Source organism: Vipera ursinii (assembly GCF_947247035.1).
Source record: "Vipera ursinii genome assembly, chromosome: 1".
Lineage (NCBI taxonomy): Eukaryota > Metazoa > Chordata > Lepidosauria > Squamata > Viperidae > Vipera > Vipera ursinii.
Genome location: NC_139512.1, coordinates 230,203,743 through 230,227,691, shown reverse-complemented (window position 1 = coordinate 230,227,691; position 23,949 = coordinate 230,203,743). Strand labels below are relative to the sequence as shown.

At 39.1% G+C, this 23,949-nt stretch overlaps 1 protein-coding gene across 1 annotated transcript in view; it reads left to right on the top strand.

Moving 5' to 3' along the window:
- KHDRBS2 (KH RNA binding domain containing, signal transduction associated 2) overlaps positions 1-23,949 on the top strand; it is a gene marked incomplete at both ends in the record, with an annotated part of 414,972 nt that overhangs the window by 74,269 nt on the left and 316,754 nt on the right. Inside the window, one exon of the mRNA XM_083351280.1 lies at positions 16,900-17,027. Within this exon, the coding sequence (XP_083207406.1) occupies positions 16,900-17,027 (128 nt within the window). The remainder of the gene's footprint in view (positions 1-16,899; positions 17,028-23,949) is intronic.

Genomic DNA, 23,949 nt, shown 5'->3' with positions numbered 1-23,949 from the left:
TAGATTACAGAGTCAGCATATTGCCCCCCAACAATCTGGATCCTCATTTTATGACTTCGGAAGCATGAAAGGCTGATTCAACCTTGGTCAGGATCGAAGGAATCGAACTCCTGACAGTGTGAACAGAGTTAGCCTGCAATACTGCATTCTAACCACTGCACCACCACAGCTCTTCCAATAAAGTAGTATTAGCTCATCTGGTCGCACTTCCTGTCTAGTTTATTTACTGTGTTTCCCTGAAAGTTAGACCTGCCCCGAAAATAAACCCTAGCTTGATTTTGGGGTAGGCCTGATATAAGTCCTACCCCAAAAATAAGCCCTAGTTTTGGGGTGAGGCTTATGCCTAAAAATCAAGCTAGAGTAGGGGTGCAGGGTTGGAGCTTACCATTACCTCCCATGGGTCAACATTTGTCTCGCCGGCCCACTTTTTCTGTGGCCAAAGGAGCAGCTTCATTCTGCAGCTGAGAATGGGGTTCCAGCCTGCATTTCGCAGTCAGAGGCCTTTCCAGAAGGCCTCCACAGCCGAGAACCGAGCTATGGATAAATATTTTCTGGTGCCCAAAATTATGAAGAGAGTGAAGGCAAATTCAATCTATATATCAAAACCAGCGGTTACAAGTACGTTGCCAGAAGGACTGCTGAAATGGCTTAACGTGAGCCAAAAAATAAAAAGTTAAAAAGGCTGTAGGGTAAGGTTTACTGGCCCATGATATGAAAAGTATGAAAACATTGCAAATAAAATAAAAGGGATAAGGGAGCTTAATTTCAAAGTGCTCTATCCATCACCATCCTTATTTATTTACTGATTGATTAGTAATTGATTATCTTAGCTCAGCCTTCTAAAATTATAAGGTATTTTGTTTCTAGAAAAAGAAGGTCATTGTTCTTTTTTGTTGAACTCTTGATATTTCTTGTTCTCCTTTAATTTTTAATCTGTAAATCAGGCAGCCTAAAAATTGAAATAATAAATAAATACTGCGTTATCAACAATGTCTTCTTTACATTGTGCTCAGGCTGATATGGAAGTATTCAAATAATTTTGAAAAACTGAAAATTCTTTTTTTTAAAACAGGAAAACAAACTTTGAACAAAATTAAAGGTAACATCTTGGAAAGAAGAAAAACAGAGATTGAAGTAGCAGCAAAGTACTCCCCTTCTGAAAATTGTCCTAATAAGGAATGAACCTTTGACCTTCCGTAAACCCAGAGGAGTAGTTCCAGTGTTTATCAAGAAAATTGACAGTGGTTTGAATCAATAAAGATTTTGTAGGACATTATTTTCCTGTAATGAACATTCTTAGAAGGAGTAACCAGTGACATATGTTCCTTTGACCAGCTGCTGAGATTTGCAGTGGCAGATGTGCAACCAGATAAAAGGCAGTTAGAGGAATGAAAGGGAGGCAGTTAGAGCCCTTCCCTAAAAATCTCTTCCTGATTAGTAAGATATGAATTTCTGTATATATTGAATCAACTAAAAACAAATAGCCCAGCAAAATATGTGATGATTTACCATTCCCCAATCCAAACCTAATATATTCAGAAAAAGAGGTGAAAAAAGGATATTGCTGTGCCTGTGTTATTAAGCAACCTTTGCATCTATGGATTAATCCATAGTTTGGAATGTAATTTATTTTATTTATATGATTTATATGGCTGCTCATCTCACATAAGTGATTCTGGGCAGCAGTCTGAGGCAGGTTACTTCAATCTGAATTTTGCAAAGTGAGTCTTGTTCAGAAATTTTGCACAGCACTGATTGAGGGCTTCAGGTGGGTTAGACATCCCTGTGAGTGTTTCTATGGGCAGAGACATCGCTGCAAAGATCAGTGACCAGCTCTGGCTGTCAAAGGTTTCTCCATCAAAGAAGAGATTACCCTCTTGTGCTTTGGATAGGTGCTCCTCATGACAAAACTGTAGGAACTGAGGCTTTCATACTCTATATTTATGCCCCAAATGAGAATAAAATAGCAATTTGAAAATAACTTTATCGGTGGTCCTTGACATACAACCACAATTGGGACTGGGATTCCGTTGCTAAACAATGTGGCTGTCAAGTGAATCGCACCTAATTTTACAACCTTTTTGCCATGGTTGTTAAGCAAATCACTGCAGTTGTTGAGTGAATCACACAGTCATTATGTGAATCCAGCTTCCCCCATCGACTTTACTTGTCAGAAACCCCTGGGAAGGTTCCAAATGGCAATCATGTGACTCCCAGATGCTGTGATCAATGGAAATACATGCCAGTTGCCAAGTCCCCAAATTTCGATCATGTGACTGTGGGAACCCAGTGATGGCTGTAACGTGCAAGGACTAGTTATCTATAACTTTTTTCAGCACCTTCATAATATCGAATGGTCATTAAACAAATGTTTGTAAATTTAGGACTACCTGTTTAAGTATCTAAAGAACTATAGTAGTAGATTTTTTTTGGCACCAGGGAGGGAGTTAACTGTATGATCTTTGGATTTCCTCAAACCTTTACATTATTTATATTGTGTAGTGGGTCCGACGCAAGGAAGAGACACCAGCCGGTGTGTGAGCTCAGCTCTTTATTGAAAGGGGAGTAGTGAACTGGGGAATGAGGGTTACCTGGCCTCCTTAAATACCTAGCCAGGTAAACGGACAGCCAATGGGGTTGGCCCTAGGTTTCCCACCAAAACTGGGTTTCCCGCCAAAACCGTTCAGGCCAACGCCCCCTGGTGGCTGTTGCTATGCAGGTGCCTGCATGCATAACAATTTAATTTATACTTATATAGTCTTTTGAGCCAACCAAGATTGTTATTTTACTGATAGTTTCATCTCACTTAGCAGGCAGAATATGGAGACAAAGTCTTCGTTAGCACACCTAGTTGAACAGATTCTGATTTGAAATTTCACATTGTCGAACTGTTTGCTTTTTGCAAAGCTGCAGGAGAGGTAGTTATAAAGAACCCAGAGCATTTATAATCCTTTCTGGTGTCAGGGATATGTTTTGTCCTTTAAATGTCCAGATCGATGAATCTAAAGGGCATTTGATCAGCTGTTATATTCTAAGCAAGGTTTAAAACTCCAAACGGGGAGATTCAGATGTATTATACCAGAATGCCAAGGAAACTGTACATCCTGCTGAAAAAAATGAGGCAATATTTTTCCTTCAATAATGATGAAAAAATGTCCCATATTTCAGCTGACTAACATTAGAGTTTTGTTTTTGCTTTTTTTCTTTACAAGCAAACATTTGTTATTTCAAAGTTCATAGTCTTAATGTTATGAAACCTATTTTGATAGAAAGTTTTTTGCCATGAGAAAAGAAATTAAATAACCGTGGAGACCTTCTGTTTAAAAGCTGATTCTAAGGATAAGGAACATTACTAAAGTAATGACATTAACAAAGCAGAAAAAGCAGCACATAGAAACAAGTTTCATATATTTAGTCATTTGAACAGGTAGTATTTATTAAAATGTTAAATTTAGGACAGGGATGATATTGAAGCATTACTTTCTCTCTTGGTGCAATTCCATGTCCACTCACCTGGAAGGAAGTTCTACTACCATCATTGAACATACAGTATGGACTTCAGCCTGTGATGGGAAAAGGAAAGGGAGACAAACAATTCTAGCTGTTGTTCAAAATTTATGAAGGGAGTGTGGGAAGAATCCAGAGAAAGGAATATTTTGGGAAATATTAAAAAGGCACAATATATTTCCCCAAAGGATTTTAAAGGCAGAAACCAACACACACACACACACACACACACACACACACACACTCACACACACAAAGTCTCTTTTCCCCAAACAGAACCAGGTCTGCAGAAATGCAGATGTGATAATCTTGTCAGAAAGATTGGAGTCAGGAAGCTGGGATTAGAAAGAAAGAAACCTAGAATCAACAATCCCTCACACCAAAAATCCAACAATCATCAGCCACAGCCCCAGGGAAGCAGGATATGACCTTTGGGGCATAATAGGATTAACCCACCAATACCAAAAGGACACACTCAGACTCAGGTCAAAGTACATGTCACAGGAAATACAAAGCCTCAAACACGAACAGGAAACAACCTCAAGAGCATCAGAAGGTATAAAAACCAACTACTCCTGCTACATGTGGTCAGTTTTTCCAGAGCCATCTTTCTGTCTGGCTCTCCTCTCCAATAAACTACAACCTTCTTTCTAAAGCAGTCTCCATTTTGTTTATTCCCAGCTTGGGCTGAACCCTGATAAAGATTTTTCTTTCAACAGGAGCCAGCCTGCAAAGTACTGATATGGCTCTTCTTTTATATTACTTTGACTTTATATTACTATTACTTGCCATCACATGGCTGCTGCTTGAAAGCTGCTCATTCAATTTGATTAATTGTTCTAACTGTCAGAAAATTTCTCCTTAGTTCTAGTTGCTTCTCTCTTTGGTTACTTTCCATCTGTTACTTCTTGTCCTGCCTTCAGGTGCTTTGGGGAATAGCTTGACCCCCTCTTCTTTGTGTTATCCCTCGTCCTTCTCTTCATTAAACTACACATACTCAATTCCAGCAACTGTTCCTTATATGTTTTAGCCTCCAGTCCCCTGATCATCTTTGTTGCTCTACTCTGTACTCTTTCTAGAGTCTCAACATCTTTTTTACATTGTGGTGACCAAAACTGGATGCAGTATTCCAAGTGTGGCCTTACCAAGGCATTGTAAAGTGGTATTAACACTTCATGTGATCTTGATTCTCTCTCTCTGTTAATGCAGCCTAGCACTGTGTTGGCTTTTTTGGCAGCTGCAGCACACTGCTGGCTCATATTGAAGTGATTGTCCACTAGGACTCCAAGATCCCTCTCTTTTAAGCTTTATTATTAACTTAAGCCAACAGATTTAAAAGCATAAGATAAAAAGCATACGTACCAAGCAAGATGATATCCAAATTTCTTATCATAATTGTTCTTGAAGGTGTGAAGAATAGTGTGTTGAATAATCTAAATGGCAGAAAGAAATGGAAAAGAAAGAGGAACTTCGTATAATTAGAAGGTTAGTGATGGTAACTTCAGTTAAGGGGAGACTGGAATGGAGGTCCCCTAATCTATTTGCACCCTAACTTTAATCATCCTCAGATATATTCACTTTTTCTGCACTGCATATTTATACGTTTAATAGATGGGAGATGAGAAAATGATTATTTTTGTCTCTTTGCTGTCATCTACTTTTGCAGCCTAGAATGGCAATTTTAGTTTTGCAGTTTTACTGGCTTCTTATTTCTATTTAGGAAGCTAATTTGGTTTAAGAATACACTTGTCTTGATCATTTGCTTCCATGTTTGTTCCTCAAACACAATGTTTCAATTCTCCACTCCATTGAGTAAAAATAGTATATAATGCATGTTGATGGTATATAACATGCAACTTACTAAATTATTCTACCTATACTGCCATGCTATTACCAGATATATTGTGTAGACTACCGTTTTGAACTGTCCACATGTTTTACAAGGCTCTACCATGGTTTGGTTATACAAACGGAATACAGAAGGGTTTAGATTGCAAGGATACTCCTACCTGTCAGTTTAAGTTTCTTTCTTTTTTTCTATTCTTAATTTTATTCAGTCCTATTTCTGTATCAACTACCTGCTCCAAGGCACTTTCATATCAGTTTCTCTCCATTTCTATCTGTCATTTTGATTTGTCTTAGTTTCTCATTATTTGAGTCAAAACGTATTTCATCCAATTTTGGCATCAGTTGGAGAATATAACACATTTTAGTCCATTTCTCCTTATGTATGAATTTCTGAAAATGACTTTTCTTCCTTCAATGGTTTTTTTTTTTGTATATTTATTTTTGCTATTATATTCATTTTCTAAGCGTGCATTCTCTTTTTTTGTGCACATTCTTAAACTGGAAAATTGCATTGTGAAATTCAGAAAATATGCCTATCAAAATATCACATCATTTTGGGGTTGCCCATCAAATATGCAAAAAGTGTGAATTCTGTAAGCTTATGTTCAAATGTAACTGAATGAAACCTCCTCCTCCGCCATTCATAGTAGTGTTTTCATCATCTGAACTTAATTTTGTGATTTTTTTCCCCATCCATGATACATTTTTTTTCTACTGTTACTTGGGCTCCTAAATGAAACTATGTGTTGGTTTATGAACCAGGACACCATGAGAATGGTAGCATGTAAGTCCTACCTTCAGCAGGGAATAGTGTTTCTTTAGATTCATGTTTTCTATAATATAGTTAATTAGATTTATCTTTATAGCTAATTTCATGTACAGATAGTCCTCGACTTATGACCACAACTGAGCCCCAAATTTCCATTGAGAAGCAAGACGGTTGTTAAATGAAATTCTGCCCCATTTTACGACCTTATATTACCATAGTCAAATGGGATGACCTGATTCCTGTAATTGTGGTTTTTAAAAAAAAACACTGTGACAAACATAAAATTCCTTCTCATCAATTTCCAGCATTGTTAACCTTTTGGTTTGGATTTGAATATCTTGTGTCTCATGCTCCTGGTTGCTTTTGTAAATGAAAAAGTTACTGTGTCACAGTATAAAGAATTCATTTGCACTATAACATATTAAAGATGTGCACAATTCCAAAAGGATTTGGAAAAAAATGCTTTGGACCTCATGCAAGTGTAGAACTTCTCTGCTATTCATTAAAGCAGCTTGACTTCTTCCCGGTTTCCATGGAGGCTTTGAAAAGGAAGGGGTCGCATTAACTTTAATGAGAAGATCAGGCAGTGACAACTCTTTTCAGAGAGACCTAAAAAAGTTGGACTGCATTAACAAATAGCTGAGAGATATTACACTTTTGCTTCTGCCAGCCTTTCAAGGTGATCCTGGCCAGAAGCAACCCAGAAGAATTAGGCCTCACTGACGGTAAGATTGCATTAACAGAATCTTGCAAGTATGAAAGTATATTTCTCCCATGCAGCCTTTCAGCCCAAGAAACTAGGCAGGGTTCTCTCTGAGATGTTTGCCATCCCCACGTTCCTTCTGCAAGGCTGAACAGCCTCTTATACAACCGTTGTCTCAGCAAGATCTTTCTGACGTACCATTACAAATTTTGTTTGTGGAAGGTCTAAAGCTGTCCATCCCTCAAGGGTGATGACATCAGGAAGCAGATGATGTTTGATTGCATTTATGCTTTACTTGTATAGGCTGCAGTACCAGAATCTTGAAAGCCTTCCTTACATACTGTAATAATAATAATAATAATAATAATAATAATAATAATAATAATAATAATAATAATAATAATAATAATAATAATAATAATAATAATTAATAATAATAATAATAGTAATAATAATAATATAGTAATAGTAATAATAATAATAATAATAATAATAGTAATAGTAATAATAATAATAGTAATAGTAATAATAATAATAATAATAATAATAGTAATAATAATAATAGTAATAATAATAATAATAATAATAATAATAATAATAATAATAATAATAATAATAATAATAATAATAATAGTCCAAGTCTCTTTTTATGGCTTTCTCTGGTTCCTGGGCTTAGCCCATGTTCTTCCAACGGTCTTCTTTTCTAGCCTCTCTGTAGAGAGTCATCTCTGTGACTCTCTACAAAAGCATTTCAACCCAAAGACTTTCAAAGCATGCACTGCTCCAATAGGTAAATAAACCAGTGAACAGAGATGTTATTGAGAGGGATTATATATATTATATCATCCTTACTAATGTACATTGCATGTCTACTTGTTAGAGAATAACCAGATAGTCTTCAGATATTCTAACAGTAGAATCAGAGGCCTTTCATTTCCAACCAAACTTTACATCCCATGATTAGCCTCAGAATTTCAGATCATTAGTAAAGTATTTAGGGACAAAGTTCCATGTATCTGTATAAGGATTTTCTTCCTATAGGTTTCTTGTGTAATAGATTATTATTATTATTATTATTATTATTATTATTATTATTATTATTATTATTATTATTATTATTATTATTATTATTATTTGGAAGGGACTTTAGAGGTCTTCTAGTCCAACCCCCTGCACAGGCAGGAAACCCTATACCATTTCAGACAAATGGTTGTCCAGTCTCTTCTTAAAAACTTCCAGTGTTGGAGCATTCACAGCTTCTGGAGGCAGGTTGTTCCACTGATTAATTGTTCTAACTGTCAGGAAATTTCTTCTTAGTTCTAGGTTCCTTCTCTTTCTCTTTGGTTAGTTTCCATCCATTGCTTCTTGTACTGCCTTCAGGTGCTTTGGACAATAGCTTGACTCTCTCTTCTTTGTGTCACCCCTCGTCCTTCTCTTCATTAAACTTGTTGTTGTTAGTTGCGAAGTCGTGTCTGACCCATCGCGACCCTATGAACAATGTTCCTCCAGGCCTTCCTGTCCTCTACCATCTTCTGGAGTCCATTTAAGCTCATGCCTACTGCTTCAGTGACTCCATCCAGCCACCTCATTCTCTGTCGTCCCCTTCTTCTATTGCCCTCAACTTTTCCCAGCATGAGGCTCTTCTCCAGTGAGTCCTTCCTTCTCATTAGGTGGCCAAAGTATTTTAGTTTTAGCTTCAGGATCTGGCCTTCTAAAGAGCAGTCAGGGTTGATCTCCTCTAGGACTGACCAGTTTGATCGCCTTGCAGTCCAAGGAACTCGCAGGAGTCTTCTCCAGCACCATAGTTCAAAGGCTTCAATTCTTTGGCGCTCAGCCTTTCTTATGGTCCAGCTTTCACTGCCACACATTGCAACTGGGAAGACCATAGCCTTGACTATACGCACTTTTGTTGACAGGGTGATGTCTCTGCTTTTTAGTGTGCTGTCTAGATTTGCCATGGCTTTCCTCCCAAGGAGCAAGCGTCTTTTAATTTCTTGGCTACAGTCCCCACTTGCAGTGATCTTGGAGCCCAGGAAAATAAAATCTGTCACTACCTCCATTTCTTCCCCATCTATTTGCAAGGAATTGAGAGGCCCGGATGCCATGATCTTGGTTTTCTTAATGTTTAGTTTCAACCCAAGTTTTGCACTCTCCTTCTTCACCCGCAACAAGAGGCTCTTTAGTTCTTCTTCACTTTCTGCCATTAGAGTGGTATCATCTGCATATCTTAGGTTGTTGATGTTTCTTCCGGCAATCTTAATTCCAACTTTTGATTCATCTAGCCCTGCCTTCCTCATGATGTGCTCTGCATATAAGTTAAATAGGCAAGGCGACAGTATACAGCCTTGCCGGACTCCTTTCCCAATTTTGAACCAATCAGTGGTTCCGTGTCCAGTTCTCACTGTTGCTTCTTGGCCTGCATATAGATTTCTCAAGAGACAAATAAGATGGTCTGGCATGCCCATCTCATTAAACTAGACATACCCAATTCCAGCTAACGTTCTTTATGTTTTAACCTCCAGTTCCCCAATCATCTTTGTTGCTCTTCTCTGTACTCTTTCTAGCACTGTATTGGCTTTTTTTTTGGCAGCTGCAGCACACTGCTGGCTCATATTTAAGTGATTGTCCACTAGGCCTCTGAGACCCCTCTCACAGTTACTACTATTGAGCAATGTACCATCTATGCTGTAGCTATGCATTTGGCTTTTCTTGCCTAAATGTAGAACCTTACTTTTTTCGTCACTGAATTCATTTTGTTACATAGCGCCCAATGTTCAAGTCTGTCAAGATAATTTAAGTAGCTTTCTCCCTGGAGACAAAGAAGTATAATCACCTGTTGCTATATAAGCACTTAAACTGACTGAAATCGTGGATGAAGTAGGTTTTTCTGGGATGAAGTTTCAATTGTCACAATTTAGTGCCCATATCTATCCCTATGCATGTAAAGGTAAATAAGTATTTACACAGAAGCCTTATATTACTGAGTAGATCATGTTGCAACTTTAGTGCAGCTACCTTAAATAATTATAGACCTGCATTTCCAGACATGTGATTAATGGAACAATTTGCAAGGAAGCTAAGGATTAAACAACTATCTCTGATTTTCATTGCATTGGGTAGCCTTATGAAGGCAGTGAAAATATACCATGGAGGTTTCTCCTGGCTATCTGGATCTGTGACTTCAAGCTTGGAATCATGCAGTCTTTGAAATTCTCAGGGTAGTTTTGAAGGAGAACTAGCTATGCTCAAGCATGATTTTTAATATTGGAGGAAAGGATAAGGAAGAGAGCAATGGTTCCCCCATCCATTCCACATAGAGAATGAGATCAGACTGGCCATTAAATTTTCTCTCAACACAGACAACAGGAGAGAGTCATTATCCATTTCACAGAAGATCTAGTTACCTTAGTGGAGACAAGGTAAACCAGCTTAATTACTCCCCTAATAAAGAAGTTGAAAAGATTCACATTCGCATAATGTACTTCATTGGGAACATCAAGATAAAGATGCACAGTCACTATAATAAAACAGGATATAAATAAACAAATAAATAAATACTATATTGTACCTATTCTGCCCACTATCTATTTCAAAATATGCATTATTACGAACATAGTTTATTAGCTGATTATGTAAGATCAAGGCTATATAATTCACAAATTCAGTTTGAGGATGAAGTTGCATCATCAATAATGAATACTCAATAAATTATATACCGTGTTTTCCCCAAAATAAAAGCCAGCCAGGAAATAAGCCCTAGCATGATTTTTCAGGAGGTTTGTAATATAAGCCCCACCCCAAAATGAGCCCCAGTTAAGATTGTCAGCCTGATGGACACATTTAGTACCATATTTCCCTGAATATAAGCACTAACCAGAAAGTAAGCCCTAATGCAGACATGTCAAACTCGTGACATCGCAAGACGTTTTGCCATTGCCGGCATTGGGGTGGGCGTGTCTGGCCCAGAGGCCAGCAGTTTGACAACCCTGCCCTAACGCATCTTTTGGAGCAAAAATTAGTATAAGACCCAGTCTTATTTTGGGGAAAACACAGGTATATAATTTATTATATTATATTATAATATTATATATAATATTTCAATAATACCCTTTTTCTTCATAACTAAATTATTATTATAAATACTGCCCAGAGAGCAACAATGTAATTATTAGCATTGCTATTCTGACAGAGAACTAACTGTCGACAGTCTGAGAAAGTTCATTCTATTTTATGGTAGATTGAAGAGGATGTTGGGAAGGGAATGTGTTATTTGATACGTTTTGACATGCCTCAAAATGTAGCAAAGTATATTTCTGATAGGAGTGATTATTTTTAATGAAAAAAATGATATTTGTGACATGAGTTTTCTAACAAATGTCAGGTTTAGTGAAGTGGAGTATAATTAACGTCAATGTCTTGGCACGGCAACCATTAAGTAATTCTTTAAAAAGAAGAAATACTTCCTTTCCCTAAAAATATGATCAAACTTGCTAAGGCGTTTAAGAAAGGGGGAACAGTGATGATGGTCCTTGATGCTTCATTTCTTCTCTGGTTCCACCCATCTTTGCATTCAACATATATACAAAATTATTTGCTAGCATAGTAGACTCTGCCAGACCCCAGACAACTTTTCTCGAAGACACCTTGTGCATGTGTGTGTATATGTGTACAGGTGATCCTTAGGTTACAACCACTCGTTCAGTAATTGCTCAAACATGCAACAGAACTGAATGAGAGGGACTTAAGATCAGTCCTCACATTCCAGCTGTCATAGTAGCAGTGCAGCCTATGATTACAATCTGGGCATCTGGTTTGCAATTATGACATTGCAGCAAGCTATGGTCATTTGTCTGTGATTTCCAATATTCCCTGCTGACGTCTCACAAGCAAAGTCAGTGGGGAAGCCAAAAGGAAGTCAGAAGCTGTGGTTACATGAGGTCCTTGACAGATAGCCTGCACATTCCTCATTTAATTATCATCAAGGATATGAAGGAGACAGTGTGAGACAGAGGACCGTGGAGAGTGCTGATCCATAGAGTGGCTGAGGGTTGGACATGACTGAATGGCTGACAATGATGTGCAGTCTGTCCCTCAAGTAGCTCATGCAGTGGTGGGATTCAAATATGTGAACAACTGTTTCTCTGTGTGGATGCCAATTCCGGAAGTCCATTCTGGGCCTGGGCAACAAAAAATTAGCTACCAGTTCTGCCGAACTGGTGCAAACTGGCTGAATCCCACCACTGACCTCATGTGACACAATTTCTCACAATTGGGACTATCATTGCTAACTGATGCACTCATGTGATTCTGAGCTTTATGACCACATTGCTCAGTAACAGTGACTTGGATCTCAATTACCATCATAACCTGAGCTCTTGCTTTGCAGAGATGAGTACGGCTTCAACATTAGAAGCCTCGATGTGTCAGCTTGCTCCTGCTGTGGGAACAACCAAGTTGTATTTGTAAGTGAACAGGATACAAGTCAAACTCTGAAAGTTTCTAGAAGCCATCCCTTAGAGATACTGTAGATGAAAAGCTCTCCCAGAATTTCCAAGAACTCAGCAAAGTAGGGAGGAAGAATTTCTCACTTATCTATACACAGAGGCATGCATTAAATTTCCATTGTTCTATGTAACCTTCTTATGACTTCTTTTAAAGTGGCTTTTCAGCTGTTCCAGAAAGTTCCCTGCTGGGGGTTCATTCAGTTCTGCAGGGAATAGCTTAAAAGTGAAATTGTATCATCTGGACACTTGCTTACTTACTTAATTTTTATGCCATCCCTCTCCCTATGCAGGGACATGGTGGCTCAGTGGGTTAGGACGCTGAGCTTATCGATCAGAAGGTCGGCAGTTTGGCAGGTCGAATCCCGAGTGCCGCGTAACAGAGTGAGCGCCTGTTACTCATCCCAGCTTCTGCCCACCTAGCAGTTCAAAAGCATGTAAAAATGCAAGTAGAAAAATAGGGACCACTCCGGTGGGAAGGTAACAGCGTTCCGTGCACCTTTGGTGTCTAGTCATGCCGGCCACATGACCACGGAGACATCCTCGGACAAGCGCTGGCTCTTCGGCTTTGAAACGGAGATGAGCACCGGCCCCTAGAGTCGGAAACGACTAGCATGCATGTGCGGGGGAACCTTTACCTTTACCTTACCTCCCTATGCAAATTCAGCAGCTAGGGCTGAGATAAAGAAAGTTCACAAGGCCCCTGAGGGGCAGACAGTTTTACTCCTTGAGGAGGGCCAAGTTTAAGACAGAAGTAAGACCAGCACATTTCCATGTAGAGTCCCAGCGTCATATTTGCAAGCTGTTACCATAGCCTTTGAAGCTAAAAACTGAGATGAATAAAAAAAAATTACAACAACTATTGTGATTTGATTGCATCTACAGATTCTGTTGGACATTTTAATGCATCTTTTAATTTATCTTTAAATACTGTAGAATGGCTTTTTAAAAACGAGATAGAAGAGAAATAAGCTAATGTCATGTTGTATGCTTATTATCCTTCAGTCATTCGCTAAACATATAAACATATATAAACATATTCAGTGGTCTCCAAAATGGGTTACAAATGAGCTGTTTCTGTTGTCCTTTCTTGTTCCACCCAGTTGAAGGGCAGCTGGGAGATCTAAAGGAGAGGTGTACTCAGTTTTGTTTGAAGATGAGCTTGCATGGTCCCAATGCAGAGAACCAACCTTTATTCAAGCAAATGCCAAACCAAGAGTTTCCCTTCAGTTTTCTTAGCTGACCACAAAGAAAGTCAAGAAGGAAAAGGGTTGGAAGCCATTTAGTGCCTCTTGGTTCTCGACTCATTGAACTTGGCCCATGGCTACCACGTTGTTATGAGGTTACACAACTCAACACAGATTTCAAGCAGCAAATTGTTTCATGCTATGGAGGCAACACAATTTGCTTTGCTAAACTGAGGAGGCCCCCTGATTGGGGTCAGAACTGACTGAAGTGCTTCAAGGAAAGGCAGTTTGGGATTCCTTTGAGCCATCCAGACTGAAAGAACTGAAATATGAGGGAGGTCTCAGTTAGGTGCCTTTGACCCTTGTAAACTATCCGGTCCAGACAACCTTCATTATGTATGAAGGAAATTCCTGGCTGGCTTGCTATCTATACAAGTAGTCCTCGACTTATGACCGCAACCGAGCCCAAAATTTTCATTGCTAAGTGAGATAGTTGTTAAGGGAGTTTTGCTACGCCTTTCTGGCCATAGTTGTTAAGTGAATCACTGCCTTGGTGGAGCAGTGGGCTAATGCCTCCTTAAGTAACACCAGCTGCCTGCAATTAGTGCAGGTTCGCATCCCACCAGGCTCAAGGTTGACTCAGCCTTCCATCCTTCCGAGGTAGGTAAAATGAGGACCCAGATTGTTGGGGGCAATTAAGCTGACTTTGTAATAATGCCGCTTGGGGGTGTGTGAAAGCCCTAATAAGCAGGCATATACATAGAATGAAGGCTACTGCTAAGTTTGTAAAGCCGCCCTGAGTCTTCGGAGAAGGGCGGGATATAAATGGAATTAAAAAAAAAAACAAAAAAAAACTGCAGTTGTTAGTAACATGGTTGTTACCTTTGCTAGTCAGAAGGTTGCAAAAGGTTTATCGCTTGATCCCAGGACACTGCGATCGTCATAAATATGAACCAGTTGCCAAGAGTCCGAATTTTGATCATGTGACCATGGGGAGGCTGCAACGGTCATAAGTGTGAAAAACAGTCATAAGTCACTTTCTTCAGTGCTGTTGTAACTTCAAATGGTCACTAAATGAATAGTTATAAGTCGAGGACTATCTATTGTGCATGCATGCATGCATGCTCACGCATCTTCACAGTCCTATTGGTTTGGCCCTCCACAACAGTTCCAGTTTCTTGGGTGTGGTTTACTATAAACATTTTCTAAAGCAACCAAATCTTTTCAGCCTGCTACTCTGGCTGCCACCCTATGCTGCATCCAGCAAGCAGTCTCATATAGTGTATGCCAAAACAACCCTGCTGGGAAGCACTTCAGCCATTATTGTGGAAGAAGGTTCCTCTCTCCCTCTTCTTCTGTCATCTCTGTTCTGCTCTGCTCAGGTTTCTCCCGAAATGAGACCTCTGCTTTGCTTGCCTTGTTTCCCTCCTGCATTGATCTGAGGGGGCCATTCATTTACAGCTTCAGAGCAAAGCTTTACACAGAGTTAGTGGTTGCTTACTTCCCAATACCAGTGCTAAGGCCTGAAACAAGGTAAATGATAATTGAAGGTCCCATTGATAATGAGTAGTATTTCCTTTCCTCAGATGGGGAATCCCCTGACAATTTTCAGTTCTCTTCATAGAGCTCCACAAGTGGAATCAAAGCCTCGTCCGCTTACATCTTCTCCTCATAAATAAACCGCATTTGTTTTCCTAGGAGGGCCCCCTCTATTTCATCTTATTGATCCAGTGTTGAAAACATTAAATTACAGGAAAAGCATGCAAAACCTTCAATACAGACCGTGGTTAGAGATCATATACATCTCCCATTCTTTATTACCTTTGGGTGCTTGACCTTCCCCACCACCTCTTAAAGATGCTACCAGGAAGCTATTGCATGACAGATGACTGGTTTCTGACTAAAAAGACAAAAAGAGTTACCATTTTAGAAGACACCATTTCTCAGTATTGTAAGTCTGTGAAATAGATGACTGCATGGATTGATATTTTTTCCTCTTAGCTGGAGGTTTTCCAGCAGACAGATGGTGCAGTGAATCTTGCAGTCTTTAGGAAGTTAGACCTGATGGTCTCTTAGGTCCTCTTCAACTCTTGCCTTCAGACGTTGTGCATCACTGGCAGTTTTTAAGAAGAGATTGGACAGTCATTTGTCCGGAACGGTATAAGGTCTCTTGCTTGAGCAGGGGATTGGACTAGACTATGTCTCTTCCAACTCTGTTATTCTGGTATTCAATGTTCTTGGGAAACAAATGTCTGTTAGATATTAAATAACACAAATGTATAGATAATGTTATGCTGCTTCCAGGTTGATCTGATTTATATATACTGATTTTCTTGTTTCCCATTGATTTCTTCCATCATGTGAATTGGGATTTCCCAGTCTTTCCTACAGCCCTGGAGTCCCTAATTCAGGGTTCTTCAAACGTGGCCCTTTTATGACTTGTGGACTTCCAGAATTCCTTAGCCAGCGTGCCCTGGACTAAATGCTGTTAATTCCAGCACTCATGTTGAGGCAGCCATAGGCTTCTTGGTAAAGAAGAAGTATGAAAAAGAAAAGAATGATAGCTCTGCTGAGGTACCGGGTGCTTGAGAAATGTGGCTCTTCTAGTTACTCCTCGCAACCAGTTTGATCCAGATTTCCAGAATCATTTGCAAATTAGAACTCAGCAATTCCACATTTCAGTTTTTTGCAGCTCAGATCTCAATTCAGAGTATATATTACCAAATATATTTCAAAGCAGGTTTTGAAAGAAAGTAGTTTGTAAAGAGCCAGTTTTTAACCTTGTAACAAGACTCCCAGTGTGGACCCATTTTCCTTATTTTTCAGTTTTTAGAAAAACAACTCTGGTGGTAATTACACATTCAAAATAAGCTATTCTTGATTCTACTAAAATAATTCTTGATTCTACTAAAATGACAGGTGTGCAAATATATATACATTTATGTTTGTATGTGTATTTGTTTGTTTGTATGTATATGTATGTATTACCTCAGAGTCTTTCTTGAGTAATGTGAGAAGGAAGGAAGGAAGGAAGGAAGGAAGGAAGGAAGGAAGGAAGGAAGGAAGGAAGGAAGGAAGGAAGGAAGGAAGGAAGGAAAGCTGTATTCAGTAATATGAGTTATGGTGGTGTAGTGGTTAGAATGCAGTACTGCAGGCTACTTCTGCTGACTGCTGGCTGCCAGCAGTTTGGCAGTTCGAGTCTCACTGGCTAAGGTAGGTAAAATGAGGACCCAGATTGTTGGGGGCAATAGGCTGACTCTGTAAAACTGCTTAGAGAGGGCTGTAAAGCATTGTGAAGCAGTATATAAGTCTAAGTGCTATTGCTATTGCTATTGCTAATAACAGCAATGTAACTATAGGTCCGTTTCTGTTCACTCTTTCCAGAAATTGAAAAGTTCCAGAGTTCTGATGAGAAAAAGGAGGATGAAGAGAAAAAATATCTTGATGTCATCAGCAATAAAAATATAAAGCTGTCAGAAAGAGTACTGATTCCTGTCAAACAATATCCAAAGGTATTGTAATAACTACATAATATATGATATATTGTATTTTCTTGATAAATGGTTATAGTTATTGTTATAAAGTGATATCATGCTCTAAATGCTTCATCAAGAATTGAAATGTTTTTGCTCCTCTTGGTTGTTTTGAGTTAAATGGGTGATTTTTTTTTTCAAACTGGGTTTTGGAGAAAACATGTTGGATGAGAATGAACACAGGGAACAGTGGGTTTATTTTGCATGAAGACTATCTCAAATTTCATATTTGTAACAACTCATTTAAAGGATCAGGCAACAGCTGATGAACAAAAGCTTCTACCTCAGATTTATTTTCTTATTTATTAAACAAATTTATATAGCTATCCAGGTCACACATAGGTGACTCAGGTGGCTCACAACAGGGCTTTTCAACCAGTGGTACGGGTACCACTTGTGGTACATTGGCACCTGGCAGGTGGTACGCGACCATCCTAGAAAAGTGGTAGCGGAGGAAGGGAATGAGCTGAACCAGTGGCAGCACCGCACAAGCCTGAGCGAGAGATGGCTGGAGCTGCAGGGCTATCAGGGCTCAGTGGAAGCACCAGGATCGGTGCCGGGCTCCAGCTGGAGCTCGGTACTGATCGCAGTGCTTCTGCTGATCCCTGAAGTGCCGATCAGTTGGAATGTTGCAGCATCTCTAGGGTCTTGTGATTTACATTCAGATGCTTGGCAACTAATTCATATTTATGACGGCCACAGTGTCCAGGGTCATGTGAAGTGACCAAAACCTGCTGCAATCACCCAGCAGATGGGGAGGGAAATAAAAACCAAACACCCCCCCACCCAACCCCTGCTGCTAATCCTCAACAGAAATGCTCACAACAATGAAAACCTCGGACAGGAGGAAGAGCACTGCCGGGCAGGCAGGCAAGTGTCTTGCTCGGCTGTGGCTTGGGGGACTTATTTCAGTGCCATCGTAACTTTGAACAGTCACTAAGCAAACTGTTGTAAGTCGAGGACTACCTGTACTTCATCACTTTTTCCCTTTTTTGTCATCAAGTTTTTGACACCTTGCTATGCGACTGGTGGTACTCAGATGTTGCCATATCCTAAAAGTGGTACAATGGGTGAAAAGGTTGAAAAGCCCTGGCTTACAAAACTTACAGAACCTGAAAGTCAAAAGTAGATAAATGGATGACCAAACTAATCTCCTAAAAGCCAGCATCCAACCTGATTCAAATCCATGGGGTATCTTAGCATCAGCTTCATTCGCACCATTTTGTAAGAATAGCAGACGTCCTTTCATGCAGAGTTCCTTTAATTTCCAATAAACTGGAGGAGTCATCAGTCCCATTTGTCATGAATGCAGAATGTGTTAGGTGAAAGATGTCTGCTAAGCCATTTACCCCTTGATCAGCAGTGTGAAATTTTGCCATTTTAATGCGGAGTGTTATGATGTGGTTTTTTGTAATTTTAGTTGTTTGGGACTGGAGTTTTTAAACCTTTCAGGGACCTAAGATTTCCAATCCTCTAACTTTGGCAGCCAGAATTACAATAATGGGAATGTTGGTTGGCAGAGTTTTGATTGATCTGAACATTTCATATATGTCTGAATTCTAACTGAAGCAACATTAAATCAATGGAATATACCTAGAACAAAATGGGACCAGCATCTTCTTAATCCCCAAGGACAAATTCACCTTTGATTGGCATAAAGTATACTGTCCATATTTTTCCCCTTAAGAGTGGCAAAATAGTTATTGTTTTGTAACTGGCAACTGTTGAAAGAATGATGGGTCAGGTCTAGCCCAAAAATGACATAGAAGAATCCAGCCAGGGTTCAATTCTTCATTTGCTTACATCATGTAGACCAGGGGTTTGTTTTTGTTTTGTTTTATTAAATTTTTATACCGCCCTTCTCCCAAGGGACTCAGGGCGGTGAACAGGGCATATGATAAAAATACAAAACTACAAAAGTTAAAATAGAATTAAATTAATGCCCACGATAAAACAATAAAATATAGCAATATTTAAAACCCAAATTAACTCCCCATCAGGCCAGGCCAGCTTGTTCAAATAGGTGGGTCTTTAACCCGCGCCGGAAGGAGCGGAGATCCGGTGCCATCCGGAGCTCCACCGGCAGCTGATTCCACAAAGCCGGGGCGCCCGGGGTGTCAAACTTGCAACGTCACATGACGTGTCGCGACGTATCGTGACTTTTTTTGCCATTGCCGGCAATGGGGTGGGTGGGTGCAGTTTCGCTATGATGCATCTGGTCCACAGGCCAGCAGTTTGACACCCCTGATCTAGACAGAACCTATAGTATCCAACTTAATGCATATACCAGAGCCAGTTTGACCTGGTTAAGGCACCAGGGTAACAAAGCACCAAGGTAAAAAAGCAGGAGACTGTGAGTTCTAGTCCTGACTTAGCCATGAAAGCCAGTTGGATGACCTTGGGCCACTTTTGCTGTCTCTCAACCCACCCCACATAACAGGGTTATTGAGAGGTAAACAGGAGGAGGAAGGATGGTTGGATATGCTTTGAGTTATTTGCAAAAATAATAAAGGTTACAGATAAATAAATAAAAATTCCACTGTGCAGATTTGTATAGTAAAGAACGAGGAGGTAGAGGTTTTGTATTTTTTTAGATAAAGAAAAATTGCTCCCCCTGTATGATCTTATATTTTTTTACAAAAATATTTGTTCTGCAGCAGTAATCAAACCAAAATAGCAAACACACCATTTATTTCTAGTGTAATTTATCCTGCTGATTATTGACAGATGGCATATAGCCTATTATTAGTCTAGATTACACTCTCCATTTTTCTTTTTCTTTTTTTATCAACTCTAGCAATAAATTTCAATGAGTAAAAAAAGAGAAAGAAAGGTGCATTGATTCCGATCTGTCATTTGTTTCCTGAATTCTGAATGTACTATGGTAAAAGAATAACAATCAAAAGTGCATGATTAGAGAACTGCTTGTTAATGCCTTATTAGGCTGTTTCTTTAGTCCTCCACTGACTATATGAACAGCAGAGCTGTGCAGAGTCACATCACTCTCCTATCTGTTGGTTTAGCCATTGCAGCAAAATTAGGAATTACAGGTAGTCCTCGACTTACCACAGTTCATTTAGTGACCATTCAAAGTTACAGCGGCACTGAAAAGAGTGACTTATGACCGTTTTTCACACTTACAACCGTTGCAGCATCCCCATGGTCACATGATCAAAATTCAGAAGTTTGGCAACTGATTCATATTTATGACAGTTGCAGTGTCCCGGGATCACGTGATCAGCTTTTGTGATCTTCTGACAAGCAAAGCCCATGGGGAAGCCAGATTCATTTAACAAACATGTTACTAACTTAACAATGACAATGATTCACTTAACAATGGTGGCAAGAGAAGTTGTAAAATGGGGCAAACTCACTTAACAAATGTTTCACTTAGCAACATAAACTTTAGGCTCAATTGTGGTCATTAATCAAGGACTACCTGTATTAACCTTTTGGGGCTATGGACCCCTTCGAGTATCTGGCGAAAGCGATGGACTCCTTCTCATCCAAAATGTGTTTAAATGCATAATAATATAATAATAATAATAATAAAATAAAATAATGATAATAAAACAAAACACATAGATATAGACTGCATTGCAAAGGAATCAATTATACTCAGACATAAAATATTAAAAGATATATGACATAGAAATTTATGCATTTCCTTATTAGCCCATTAACTCAATACCAAGACAGGCTAATTTTCAGTTAGAGGTTGTGAAAATAAAATTATATTATTATTTTTTTCTCCCTTGAAATTCACAGACACCCTGCAATCTATCTGCGGACCCCCGAGGGATCCATGGACTCCAAGTTAAGAGCCCCTAGCATAGATTAAGAAAATATCTAGAATTGAAGAATCAAAATGTTCAGATTTGAGCAAGGGAAAGTAGCTGAGATAAGAGACAGAAGGAAGGCTTGATGTCCACCTTTTGAGGTAGACCAGTTCAAGAAACAGACCCCACAAGAAATGCTGGAACTCTACAGAACTGATAAGACAGCCAGTTTGGTTTAGTGGTGAATCTTGAAAGCCTGATGGCATTGTTCCATCCCCTCCCTTTACTAGGTTCCACAAATCAATCAAGATCAGTCTTTTCATCAGAAGGAGGCTACAAAGGAAGGACTGAGAATAGGGATGAATAAATATAATCGATTCCTTCACACTTGAGTCTGGCTTTTAAGCAAGCAAGAAAGGGTAGTATGCAGCAGAGCAACCTGCACAGCAAATTCCTCCTCCGGAGATTTATAGGAGAAGAGACACATGGGAGAGAAATTAGCACAATAGAGACAATGAATGGGTCAGAAATAGTTTATGGGGCAGACTGATATTTGATATGGGAAAAATGGGTTAAAAGTTTGTCTGTTGGTATACCTGGCAATGCCTTTTCCTTTGGCTTGCCTATGTGAATTTGAAAGTGGGGACCTTGCTGCAGACTCACTTGGAGAGCTACAGTAATATCTTTCTCCGTTTCTCCATTTCAAAATTTTAGCTCAATGCACAGCTACAATAACCTGTGAGCCACCAGGCAGAAATAGTATAAACAGTGTGGTCTGGGGCTTGTTATCTGTTTCCAATGAGCAGTTGACCCAGGGTCATTGATCGGCTGCAAGAATGCTTGCTGTTTACAAGTAGAAGGATTCTATTACAAAGGCATGCATGTTTAGCAAAGAAAAGCTGTACACATTGATCAGGTGTCCCTACAGGGATACAGCTCAGAGAAAATTCTAATACCAGTGCAGGTTGTCCTTGACTTATGGCCTCAATTAGCCCAAAACCTCTGCTGCTCAGTGAGACATTTGTTAAGTGAATTTTTTACCATTTTACGGCCTTTCTTCCCAAAGCTGTTAAGTGAATGACTCCTGTTGTTAAGTTAGTAACACAGTTGTTAAATGAATCTGGCTTCCCCACTGACTTTGCTTGACAGAAGGTCGCAAAAGCTGATCGCATGACCTTGAGACAACACAACCTTTATAAATGTGAACCAGTTGCTAAACGTCTGAGTTTTGATCACGTGACCGCGGGGATGCTGCAACAGTCCTAAGTGTGAAAAACAGTCATAAGTCACTTTTCTCTGTGCCGTTCTAACTTCAAAACAGTCACTAAACGAACTGTTGTAAGTTGAGGACTACCTGTACATACATCACATGATGCTTTCTTTGATACAACCTGCACTTTACCAAATATCCCTAAAGTTTTTCAACATCTTCTTTCCTTCCCGAGATGAGTTCATATTTTGCTAACTGCCACTACTACTCTCCAGTTCTCCAAGGTCATCTCTGTGGTTCTTGGTCCCAGATGGCAATTAACTGTATCTACCTCAGCTACCTCTGCAGAGCAGAGTAAGAAATTATTGTTGAATTTGCAACATTCGTACCCCAAAGTTGAGGTAGTATAAAAGTAATCTTTTCACTCTATAGAAAGGTATATTTTTTGTAGTTTTCGGTGGATACCAAAATAGTTTAAACATGAAAGGTAGACTGGGGATGTTTTATTGCTAAGGTAGGAAATGGGATATTTGCCATCACTGATGCTGCCTCCAGTTTTTTCGGGGGGGGGTCTCTAAAGAGGATAATTGTGGTGGTCCATCGAGATATTTTATAAGTTCTTCCTTGTGTGCCTTTTTGAGTAGTGCTTGATAAAGAGAGGCTAAATGAAAAAATGTATTTTTCAACTAAATGAATTAATCTGCTCATATACTGTATGCTGTGTTTCAATTCACTATTATTTACATAAGTGGGCTTTTAAATTAACTAAACATGCAAAATGCAAATTAGCTAATACTTTTGTTCATTTGAGCTGCAATGCAAAATTAGCTGTAATTGTATATTGGCTGGGAGAAAAAGATATGGATCCTGTATTGGGCAAATTCTGCAGTTCAATTAATCAGCTGAATGTAGTGCTTTGTTTAATTTGAAAATTATAATCACAACCATAAAAAATATACATGCTTGGATCTTTTGGACAATTTATTATTCCAAAATGTATATAGATATTAACCTCATTTGTCTGAATTTATCATTATTTTGATAAATATTCTGAAGACACTCAACTGAATTGGAAGAATAATTTTGACAAACTACAATGAACTTTGACTGCTAACCAGTATATTTAGGAGTATAGTCAAATAAAGACAGTGAATCAGACACTATGAATAGATAGAACAGAGTCCTGGTCATACAGATGAAGCAACAGATTATCATCATATTCACTGCCTGGGAATTTCTTTAAAATGGAAAAGATGAATGACATCCAACAATTCCTTGTAAACAGAGCAGAATAGGAATGTGTGGCACAGGGACTCCACAAAGCTGTTTCCATACAGGCATAAAAGCTTAAGAAGGGAGACATTTTTATAATACCCCACTGCAGAGGATAATGGGTCCAACGTGGCCAGGTTGAAGACCCTGGCAACATTTTAGAATTACAATGGAGGAAAGACAGAATGAAGGCAGATACCACTTGAAGAAAAATCCATGGATAATGGGATTGGACTCTAAATTTATGCTGGTTTGCAAATAAGTGTCCCAAATGATGATGACGACGATGATGATAATGATGATATTATCTATTCAGTCATGTCCGATTTGTGGAGATTCTATGGGCCACATCTCTCCACATCTTCTAATCTTGCACTACTTCTTTGAGTTTTTCTATGCTCTGGCTGGTGTCAGCTTTGATGGTCTGGTTTCCTTTTACACCTAACTCTTCCCAACATAATTGCTTTCTCCAGTGAATTTCCCTGCATGACATGGCCAAAATAAGTGAGACATCATTTTCTGATTTTGCCTTCTAGCGACATGTCTGCTTAGTGTCCCAGATACTATAATTAAGAGGACTACTAGCATTTTCAAAACCTAATGGGCAAAGATTCTTCTAAAGGGACCTGGAGAGTAACAT